Source organism: Eupeodes corollae, chromosome 2 (assembly GCF_945859685.1).
Source record: "Eupeodes corollae chromosome 2, idEupCoro1.1, whole genome shotgun sequence".
Classification (NCBI taxonomy): Eukaryota; Metazoa; Arthropoda; class Insecta; order Diptera; family Syrphidae; genus Eupeodes; species Eupeodes corollae.
The window spans coordinates 12515141-12527584 of record NC_079148.1 but is presented as its reverse complement, the minus strand read 5'-3'; the positions used below and the strand labels follow the sequence as shown (position 1 = coordinate 12527584).

Here is a 12444-nt window from a genome sequence, read left to right as displayed (position 1 = left end):
AAGAGTAAATGCCGTTGGTTTGGGTATACCAACAAGACTATGACCCAAAGCATACGTAAAAAAAGGCAAAATCATAGTTTGCGCAGAAGAAGTTATCCGTTATGGAGTGGCCCGCTCAATCCTCCGACCTTAACCCCATAGAAAATTTGTGGCGAGATGTTAAGAACGCAATTCATAAAGCAAAACCCAAGAATTCGAAAAAATCCAAGAAAGCAGTGCGTGATTCTTGGAACGCAATACCAGTCGAGAAGTGTCGGGTTTTAGTGGACTCGATGTCACGTAGATGAGAAGCATCATAAAAAACATAGTTATGCAACAAAGTACTAATTGTAAGCTAACAGCATTTGTATACTTTCATATAACTTATTACAGTTTTTCTTACTACTTACGTAATAGATCTAGTACTTTGTCATGAACTGCTATTTTTATGAACAGCCATATATTTAAAAAACGGTTTTTTCTATGACAAAGCTCACGGTAAAAAATCGATAGTACTAATTTTCTGTTACTATGAATAAAATATTTTAGTTTGTTGTTAGAAGTTTAATTAAATATGATATAACCTTGAAATTGAAGGCCTTTTTGTTTTATTTGGAGAGCACTGCTATTTTTATGAACACAACTGTACCTTTCTTAATTAAATGTTAAATGTTAGTATCAATTTCATTCACTTATATTTATGCATTCAAAGTTGTAAAAATTTAGTAATATGTACAAATTGTATAGGTTTTAGGTCTTAATATATGGATCTCAGTCTTAACGTAATAATTTTCATTGACAATGGCTTTGGCCTATAATGGGTGATTTGTTAGCTATTATCCTTTTGGAAACACTGGTTTGAACAGCTGACGTACGTTTCGTGTTTTGTTTCACTGTCAAACATTTTCAGTTTGGTCTATAATTTAACCATGAATCGTCTTACACAAACGAACAACGCTTGAAAATTATTGAACTTTAATATCAAATTGCTGGCTCTGTTAAGAAAGCTATTGGGGCTTTAGTTACTAAATTTCACACCAAATTGAATTGTAATGAGATGATATCCAACTTTTTTTTGCCCAAAATGAAAGAGCTTGACTTGCATGACATTTGGTTTCAACAAGACGGTGCCACATGCTACACAGCACTCGCAATAATGGACTTATTGAGAGGCGAGTTCTGTGAACATTTTATTTCACATTCGGGACCGGTCAATTGGCCGCCTCGATTCGTGCGATTTAAAGCCTAGTACATACTTCCTCGTGAAGTGAACGTTCGCCAGTGGAGAAAGTGAACTTTTGACATTGCTCACTGGTACACACTTGTGAGTACACGTTGTGAACATGAACAAACCAAATGTCAAAGCTTCACCAACAGTTCCCGTACATTTTGCACGTGAATTGCCCGTGAACGAAAACTCTCCACTTTGTTCTCCACTCAGCTTCACGAGCAAGTTCACGGGTGAACCAAAAACTGAAATTTGTATGGGTTCACGAGATGGTTCACAAGTATGTACTAGGCTTAACGCATTTAGACTATTTTTAGTGTGGCTATGTTAAAGCCTAGTACGCAGCTGAAGTGAACCGATTTTTTTCGCCGATCTCCAAGTGCAGAGCAAAATGAAAACGAAAGCCACAGCCGAAAAATATTTGTGGAGAGTTGTGTCAGCTATCAAAAACTGACAGTCAGCTGCTGGTTACCAAAAGTGAACAAAAATTCTATTTATTAACATTTTGTTGAGCAGTTAGTATATGTTTTTTTTTGTTTCATTTCTGCAGCTATATTAGTCTAGAGGCTAGCGCCGGCTGAATTACTTTTGTGAAGGCTATACTCCAACTTCCAAATAGCTTCACAGGCTTTGACCAACGAAGCCAGTTTCTTTTTTCCTCCGAAGAGAAATACATTTTTTTTTCTTCGGTTTATTTTTTGGAAGTTGAAGTTCGCTGCCTATCTTCATCACTTCTTGCACATCAGCAATAACATCTTCAACATCCTGAGTTTTCGATTCAGAAATGTATTGTTGGAACACATTAGACAAATCCATTTTATTTTAAATTTTAAATCAAGTATAAATCAAAGTCAAGACACCGAAAGTCACGAGTAAACAATTTTTTTTTCAATAAAAAAATTAGACGTGAAAATTTCGCAAGTAATTAATATGCCGGGCAAATAAATTGAGAAAGAAAAGAGTGAAGAATTGTACTAAGAATTCTAGTACAGCTATCCACTAAAATGACACATTTCGTCGTTCAGCAGCGTACTGAAAAACTAAGCGAAATTATTCGTTTATGATTTCAACATATCATTTTTGTATGGTAATTTTCGTTTCACTCAGCAGTGTACTAGGTTTAAAGCTCATGTCTATACAGGCAAGCAAGCTTCAATTAACGCATCGAAGCATTACCAGCCGAAATGTTGGAGAGAGTATGCCAAAATTGGACTAAGCGGATGGACCATTTGAGGCGCAGTCAAGGTCAACATTTGCATGAAATAATCTTCAAACATTACCGTACTATCGATTCAGATAAAGATTTCATGCATTTTTCTGAATTTTCTGTTTTTTTTTTTAACTTGCCTATAGGTTTTAAAAAATCACCCTATAAAAGCCTTCAATTGTCTTTACTTTTTGAGACTCTTGCCGTTTGTTGTTGTTATAGGTTTAGTTGGATTGCATTTTCCAACACATTCACCTCTTACGCAAATCCACGAAAGTGACACTTGAGAACTTAAGAACTGTCAAAATCAACTCATACGTACTCGGTATAACAATGCAGGTCTCCTCAATTTTAGAGACATTTTTCAGAGTTCTTAGACAATATGAATCATTTCCTTGTTACGAGCAATTGGAGCACGAAACATTAACGAAACTTGCTAATACAACAATTATTGTAATAGTTGAGAGCTCTACCGGTTGTTAGGAGTTCAGTTCGTACCTGGGTAGGTAGGTGGAGAAGCTGGTCAGAAGTAAAACCAACTGTTTGAAAAAATTCAAATTTGGCGCTCTTTCATGGCGTTTATAAAGGGGATCAGTTTTTGATATTCGTCCCAAAATTTCGATTTTTGATTCTGGCCTCTCCTCCTTTGTTTCTTCGTGCCAAATCTATGGCAATGGGTTGCATCTAAATAAACACATTTAATTTTTTTTGGACATTGTGGTTTTTGCGAAAAATAAATCGACATGACGAAGATAAGCACAACCTCGCTTTTTGGCACTGATCGAATTGTCCATTAATGTCGCAAAATGGTTTTTGGAATTAATCGTCATGGAGAGGTCCATAGTTGAAAATGCAATACAAGCTTCGGACGATCTTCGAACAAAACAATTCGTATTCCTGATTGACTGTAACCGTTTTGTTAGAAAACTTCAAGGAATGTGGCTTAGTTGGACATGAAAGCCATACATCAGAGGAAAATTCACTCTCCAGAAAACGTACGAGTAGTAACAGTGAACAAGTGAATCCGCATAAGAATGGACGCATTCATAACTCTAGTGACTATGTACGTAGTCAACATTTAACTAGCTTTGGGCAGGTCCAGACAACATAAGGGACTTTATTTGCAGTCAACTGCATTCTTCGAACGTACATTTTGACCAATGCAACTAGTTACTTTTTCAAGTGTCATACATTTCAAACTCGGAACCTTACTTCACAAGCTCTACTTAAATTGTTGGTGCAAAAACTAAGCAGCATTATTATTCAGCAAACACATTATTGTCAAGCAAACACTCCTCAGGCAAGCTACAAGTCCAACACGATTTGTACAAGGAACTTTTTCCCACAAAACATTAAATGCAATTGTGCATAAAATAAATATTTCATAGAGCAATAAAGTTTAGCTTCCAGTTAATTGAAAAATCATGATTAGCTGTCATTTTGACATAAGTGGACTTGACTTGATACTTAGGGAGATTTTCGTTGACTAACTTTCTAGTCAACTTTCCAATAATTGAAACTTGACCTTTGTGAATGCAAAATTTCACTACAAACTTAGTCAATCCGGAACTGTCATATTACTGACAAATGCAAATATGTCAAATAAGAAACATTTTTGGTTTGATAACCTTAACTTATCTTTTGTGTTTTTAAATTCAATAACATCAAGGTTAACACACAATTTGAGTGTATTTAAATTCTGAACGATTTATTTCATTTTGAATTCTTGTGCCTTTACCGAGCAACTGTTTGTGAAACGTCAAAATCATTATCCACTAACTTTGTAGCCGAATTTTTTAAACTACGTCGGAAGGGAAATTTCAACTACATTTTTGTAGTTATTAGTAAATGCCCTCAACGTTAGTATGTTCATCGTCGTTCACCGCAGCTGGGTATTTCACGAAATTCTGTTTATCGCATTTTGCGATTCAGTTGACGCAAGAATTAAAGCTAAGGTATCATATAAAGAGGCGATTGACGAGATCTCGGATACCGACATTTATTCGCATTATTTTTCATCGTTAAATTGGAGATATTTGTATTATGTTTTTGCTTGAAATTTCGATCGTTTTTGGTGAGTTGCATTTTTATAAATGTGCGCGTTTACAAAGTTTACTTTTCAAGCTCGGTTAGACAAGACTGTCACTGTGTAATAGTAGGAGAGCCCAAGAGGGGATTTTGGGATTTACTAAAGCGCGGCAGATTAATATACCTAGTACCACATTGAATAAAAAAAAATTGATCATCTGAAGTTCTCGAGCGCGTCAGATTAAGGTAGGGTAAGTTAGTTATATGCTAAAAAGTGTATATTCCACTAATCTGACAATTTTCGATTGACGATAAAAAGAAGGCGGGTTACAAACTAGTAAAAAAACGTCATCTTGATTTTCTCGAGCGTGGCTAAATTTTTTTTTATTTTGAAGGCAATAATTCAATTTTCACGAATATTATACCTACAGAGGTAGCACATATGAAAAAGCTTTTTGAATTGAATGTGCACTAAGAAAGTTTATTGTGTAAATACTTTTGACTACCTCTGTGTACCATAATCTGACGCATTCGAATATTTCAAAATTCTAATAATGGCCGCGAGTTTGGGTCATATCCAAATCATCAGATTACTACATAAGAACCTTCTTTTAGATTCACTTAACATCTCTTTTGAAAATCTGACGCGCTCGATTATTTTTTTTGTCCGTTTTCAACCCTTAGATACGACCACCCCCATCATGGAAACAATCGGATTAACATGCATATATTTTCAAAAATACGTAGGACATGGATGCTTTTAATATCTGTTATTTTTTTACATTTTAGAAAACTTATAGCCGCTCCCTCCACCGATGAAAGTTTATGTATGATATGACATTTTTTCTTCTTATCATCTAAGCTTTGCAATCCAATAGGTCTCTTTGACGCTCGAGTAAATCCCGATTTAGCACCCTGGGCTCCACTACTAAAAACTAATAATTTTTATTATTTTTTAGCAAAATAATATTTGTATAATTTAGTACTTTGGCATCAATATTAAGATTCTTCAATCTTAAAAATGTATTTGTTTTTTGAAGTAAAGTTTTGTTCGGTGATAAGATTTTGCGGATTTAAAAACTAACAGAGTTCTTACAAAATATAATAATTAGTTCTTTCTTCAATATTACTACGAAAATGTCTCCAAAAGAAACATAAGTCTATGTTTATTACTATTTAAATGTAATCTAACGTCTAGATCAGGTTAGTAAGTTCGCATTCGTTAATGTTTTCTAATAAACAAACCAATCCAATACCCAACAACACGCATATTACAACGAGTAAACCTTCAAAACAAACACAAGCTAACAAAAAAAATATATTATTGAAAACTTACATTTGTCATACTATTTTCGCCACGCAACATTTGCCAATTTTCCAATATCGAGGCATATTTCAAGTATTTCTCAAATTCACGCAATGTATCGTACACATGGCACAGACCTAGATAATCATACTCAAGACCCGAGTAGGATTTGCCAAATAATCGTAGGCTTATTTCAATGCTACGCAAATACAGCTCTTCAGCTTCACGGTATTTTTTCATTTGATAGCTATATAGGGAGGCCAAGTGACCTATGGAGAGGCCAACCTCATTGTCATAGGGTCCCATTAATTCGGTTTTTATTTTAATTGCTTTTTGGTGCATTTGTTCTGCCTCCTGAGAATTGAATTGAATATTGTTTTGGATTTAAATTGTGTAACACATATTTCCCTAAAGTATTCTTGTTTTTTTTTTTTTATTGGAAGCTGAAAGTAAACAATTACCTCAAATCTACTCATTGTCTGGTATAACCTCCCTAGGTTACCATAATGTTTTGCCGTTTGTACATTCATCTCGCCAAACACGTCTAGCGATAGCTGCAATGCACACTTGTGCAGTTCCTCAGACTGCTTCAATAACCCATCTTCGTCCGCCCCATTTGCGGCCATTTTATCGAGAGCTATCTCTTCGAGGAGTAGCGCTTTGACACGTTTAGCTGATGCTAGCATCAGATGATCACTGGGCACAAGATCCTTCATTATATCAACAGCTTTTTCCACATGTTCGCGGGCGCATTGGAAATTTCCCGTGCTATACTCTTGGACGTAGTATGCATAGGAGAGATCCTCGTGCGCCAAGCCTACGTGATAATTACGATTGCCGAATACTTGACGCTTAATTTCGAGTGCATCTTTGTAGACGTTGACACTTTGATTGATAGAGTCAACATTTAATAGGAAAAATCCATAGTCTAATAGAGTATCCGCATATTTTTGGTGGTATTTTCCGAAAACAGTTCTAAAAAAAATATTTTGAAATGGGATAGCCGCAATTTTTAAGGGGATTTAAGAGGAAATTAGGATAGGGTTTCGAAAAAAAAATATTTATATTATTTGTTGGTTGTTTCAAAAAAAATGTTTAAAATGATTTATGATGTATGATTGTTGTTAGTTTAAATAATGTAATCTGTCAACTAAAAGCTAGCTATTGTTTTAGTAAGAAAGGAAACCAGTACATTTTTTAAAACTAATAAAGGCTAGAAGAGGTTCGTCAATTTTTCATGATAAAATTCAAACAATTGAGAGTTATACCGAATCAATTTCTAGTTTAATGGCCTTACCAATAATAAAAACGCTAAACACACGTTTAGGTATCGTTGAGTTAAGTTTTAACAGCGAGTTAATTTGCGTGTATACTAATAACCGAAATAAACACGGCCTTTATTACAATATCTACTACATCCTCTGTCAAAAAGACAGCATTGAATAGACATTTATAAAATTTGCAAACATAACCAAAATAAAAATATTTGATTAAAATTAAATTTCGAAATGGATTCAGACGATTCAATAATAGAAGGTATAAATAGCTTGGAAAATATGGCCAAAACAAGGAGGCAAAAAGTATATAAAGACAACATTAAACCACATTCAAAAAATAGCCGATACAAAGTTTTATCGGTGCTACGGGTAAATATTTTTTTTCAGCATAAACAATCACAACACATCTCAACTCTGGTGACCTGAAAAGTTAAAAAGTATTTGCTGCGTGTGCTGTCAAAACGACAGTGCAAACCATAGTTTAATTTAACTGTCCGTTTATAGTTGAGTTTCCCAACAGTAAATTTAATTGGGCGTTAGTCCTTAACCTAACTATTAAAATGTTTATTGGTATGGACAAATATTTACCCAGTTAAATATTTAAGTGAGCTTTAATTTTGATTATTGGTAAGGCCCTTAATATTTAAAAGTGATATGAATTAAAACTGAGCCCTTGTCAAGGAGATACTAGATGGTGCTGAATGTGTCTCCATTTGGGTTTAACATTGACTTTTTTTAAACGTTTTTTTTTTATTCAGTAGTAAGAATTAATTTCAACTGTATTCTTTTAAAAATGATATTCTGGAAGGCTTAAATCATATACATTTAATATGGTCAAAACATATAGCGAAACATAATATTTTATGCTCTCTGTTTTGATCCAGTTCAATGAACAGTCTTTTTTGACTTGTCACCGTCTAGGAGGTTCGATGTTTTTATATCTTTTTTCTTTGGCCCTAATAGGTTAGGGACTTGTTAAATATTTAATTCTTTTTAAATTTAAATTTATTAGATTAGATTAGATTTTATTGGTTTCATTTTTTGTTTTCATTTCTTCAACGATATATAATCATCAGATTCAAAAATATATCCGAATATTTTAAGTTCTAGAAATAATATTTGTGGGTTAATAGGCCAACAACAAATTCTTAAAAAATGTTTCTTTTTAAACTTATATCTAGGTTACAATAAGCTTCATTAAAAAATTCTCAATAAAGACGTAAAGGCTCTCGTAATCATTAAGAATTTCTATTTGTAGTCTCAAATAGTAATGTCCTTCGTCTTAAATCTCTCGAAGGTATATTTAAAGAAATAAGAGCAATAAGATTTATGCAATCTAAAAGAATTATGAATTTTGTTAACACTACCGAAGAATTTTATTAAAGCAAATGGAAAGAAGTTCCAGTTTCTATTGATATTTGTGCTGCTTTACTAAGCTATATCCTACGAATTTTGCAAAACCACGCTCTCCACAAACAATGGATGCCTAAGAGCCTAACTGAACCTTCTGTAACGCATGGTACTTTTGTGTTGCCTTAGTTTATTTGCTTCCTATAGAAGAATCCATTTGTTTAACCCTTTACAAACCACTTTTCCTCGTTTTTGTGATAGAACTTGTTAACTGTTTTGGTTTTTATTTTTTTTTTCAAAGTGAGAACAGGCCATTACAAAATCGAGGTAATGGTTACCTTTGATCTTTAAAACAATAGTTTACATGACTATGCCTCATAAATTTTATCAGTTTCTTCGTTAAAAACTTCTCCAAAGGTAAAAATCTTTTGATTCGAAAAAAAAAAAATAATTTCTTACTTATATCTTGCGTGTCGAGATAAAAGCTCTTTGGTCCTTTCTACAAAACTTTTTAGTGTCGAGGTGTTAACAAATGATCAGTAGTACTTCAATAACCCTTAATGTGAAGATGCTCCCTATTCGTTCCTGTACTGCTTTCATAAGTGCAGCGTACAAATGCGGACAAATCTCAGACGTCCACTGTTCGGACTTGTTGGTTTTCGATTTATTTTAATCAAAAATTAAATTTTTAAACTGACCCTGATTAATACGTTGTTTGGACTTTTTTCAAATAAGAAACGAATTTAATTCAAATAATAAGTAAGCCGTCAAATTATGACTTCATTTTATTCTTTCAGGAAATGTAACTCCAAGAATGGTACACTGGGCGTATACGGACTTTTTTTTTAAATATAATTCATCATCAATCATCGTTTATAGTGGCAACTAGTCTATCACATTTTATGAATTGGATTTAAAACATACAATTGCGGGTTACTTTAAATATTTTTTTATGAATTTATGGTGAAAGACGCTTGTGGAAATACTTTAGAAAGCCTTCAAATTCCGAACACAGTCCCAAAGACTTGTTCGTGTTGAGATACTAAAAGAGGAGATGATGGTGTAATTATTCATTTTTCTGGATATGATTCGGTGCTATTTTTTGGCTGTTCAAATTTGTTTAAATGCAAAATGGATAGACTTATTTAAGGCTTTAAATCGTATTGATTTAGCAGGAAGCAACTGTATTCGGATTACCAAATCAGTTCTTGCATGTTAATTTTCCACGAAGATATTTTTTCTTGAAGCTACAATTTTAAAAAAATATTTACTTTTAAAAATAACTTTGAAGTCCATCACACACATCCTGCTCTCACTTTATCTATATACTTTCTTTTGATCCAGTCAACGAGTAAGAATCCATCAGCCTTTTTATGAGTATCAGGCCCTTATTACGAGAAGCGAATCGAAAATTCGACTTAAAGCATATTTCAAAAATAGTGAAAGCTTGGCGGCTGCAGTTCGAAAATTTCATACAAAATATGGTCGGAATAGTGTTTTAACTTCGTCAACTGTGAAGAGATTAATTGAAAAATTCATGGAGACTATACTCACCAAAGATCTGTGTCTTCATGCTTGCAAAATTCAATTAACACAACAATTGAAGCCTAATGACCATGGACAGAGAAAGAGTACGTTGAATGAATTATTGAACATAAACAAATGGACCCTGATTTTACGAGCAAAATCATCCTAAGCGATGAAGCACATTTTCATCTCAAAATTGGCCTCCTAGATCGTGTGATTTAACACCATTAGACTTCTTTTTATGGGGTTATTTGAAATAACAAGTCTATGTCAACAAGCCCACAACCACCCGTGCATTAAAGGAGGAGATTCAACGCTGCATCAACGAAAATCAGCCACATTTATGCAGAATGGTCATGGAAAATTTCAACAAAAGAGTGCGCATGTGCATGCAAAGCCGTGGAGGCCATTTGTCCGATGTGTTATTCCATACATAACCCTATCCTATGTACTTTACGAGTCAATAAAAATATAACTATCAAAAGACTAAAAACTGCGTTTTCTATTTGATTCAAATCTTGCATTTATATAGCAAAATTAAGATGGGTAAATTTCGACGTTCAAATGGGTTAACATCTCTCTTTCCAAACAAGTTTACTTTTGAAGTGAATATTAAAATGATATTCACAAATTGAGTGATTTCAAAAACGTTCGCTTTCAGTCGAACGTTCGATTCGCTTCTCGTAATAAGGGCCTCAATTTGAAGGTCGATAATTTCTATCAATTATTTGATAAATTGGTATTATGTATCAACTGGTAATTTTAGACCGATTGCGAATATTTGTCAAAACTTCATTTATTTTGTTAGATGTATCAAGTGTGAAGTATTTGTTATCTTTTGGCCATTAAAAAAAAAATCTCTGTGCAAAAATGTACATAAGTTGCTCTTATAAAAAATTACTTTGTTTCTTTATATGACATTGAGTTGGTGGAAGAGAGTCCTTGTGTTGTAAGGAAAATGCTGAAGTAAACCCGAAGTAATTCAATAAGAATAACTGACGCCGCTGGTTGTGCCATGCCAATATTAAAGTCTTTTCCAAGCTCAATTGGTACTTTCCTTGAGAAAAGAATTTTAAGGCCGCTTCCAATTTAAATATATTTGGAATGTAATGCCGAATTTGATTGGTTTAATTTTTGCATCATCGTTTAATACCCCTAGGAAGGCTTATTTGGAAAGTCTAAAGTTTTTAATGAATCAATTGATTTTTACTAGACAAAGTAAAAATTAAAAAAAAGTAGTTACACTTTACATGTGTTCGTCTAAATCCGTTGGGTAAAGAATCCCGTAATGCTCGGAGCATTTACTGATTTACATACGCTTCATCATAACTCTTTTTCTTTTTTTCTCAACCAAGAATTTCTGGTTGATAAGAAAATTGTTGTGTATCTATTTTGATTATATCCGTAATACAATGTCTATCAAAAAAATCATTCACAATAATGCCAACAAAATAAAACAGAGAAGGAAATCTTTCGCTCTTTAAGAACTCTACCGTAAGTACGATGAAATCAACTACAATCTTATGTATTTAAATGCAAAAAAAAAAGATTACAAAAACATCTGCCAAATCAAGAAAATAGAGTTTCAAAGAATCACAGCAACCAAAATTTCGCAATGCAAGAACGCGGCAACTCTGTGAAAAATGCTCAATAAAATAAATGGAAGAACATTTTAAATTAGACTTAATATCAATGCAGCACAGCTAAAAACATATTTCAGTAATATGCTGAATCCTCTCGATTTCAGTATGCAAGACTAGATGTACTAATTTGGATTTTGGATAAACCCATCACTCAAGCAGAAGTAAGAGGCTAGTCAGTAAAAAGTAAAGATCGCAAAGCACCAGGAACTGACGGCATTCCTATTGAATTTTTCAAATATGCCAATGATCGAATCGAATATTTGAAACTGGAGACGTCCCTATGAGCTTCCAGCAGATCGTAATCTTTCCAATCCTTAAAAAAGGAGACCCTAATCAGGCTGATAATTATAGAGGCAAGACGTTTTAAGAGTTGGACTTCACAAAGCAGATGCTTAAGCGAATTCCAGGCAGGACCATAGATCAAATCTTCATTTTGAATACGACAGCGCAGACATTTATTAGAGAAAAGATAAAGTTATATGCGTTTTTTTTACCTAAAAGCTGTATTTGATACGGTGGACAGAAGCACACTTTTTTATAAATTGTACAATGTAGGTCTATTAAGAAAATTTAGCAACTTGATTGAAAAATTGTATGAACAAACGACTTCTGCAGCCAACTGTCAAATTTGTTTGAAACGGTTACAGGTGTGAAACAAGGATGCAATTTAAGTCCGCAAGCATTCATAATGTATAGACGACATTTCCGATTATTTATGTGGTGGTGTAAGAATTGGGGTAATCCTTATTAAAGTTTTGATGTATGCAGATGATTTGGTGGTTCTTGCGAACACACCAGAACGTTTACAGGGAATGATTAATCAGCTGAAAAAATACTGTGATGAATGGAGGCTGAATGCTTAGAAAAGGAGGTGGATGCTACGCTAGGAATAAAAAGTG

At 33.6% G+C, this 12444-nt stretch overlaps 1 protein-coding gene across 1 annotated transcript in view; it reads right to left on the bottom strand.

Moving 5' to 3' along the window:
* The window catches only part of LOC129946729 (amyloid protein-binding protein 2), an 83492-nt gene that overhangs the window by 3343 nt on the left and 67705 nt on the right, over positions 1-12444 (bottom strand). Inside the window, exons 5-6 of the mRNA XM_056057024.1 lie at positions 6210-6723; positions 5779-6102 (exon numbers count right to left, since the gene is read on the bottom strand). Coding sequence (XP_055912999.1) covers positions 5779-6102; positions 6210-6723 — 838 coding nt within the window. The remainder of the gene's footprint in view (positions 1-5778; positions 6103-6209; positions 6724-12444) is intronic.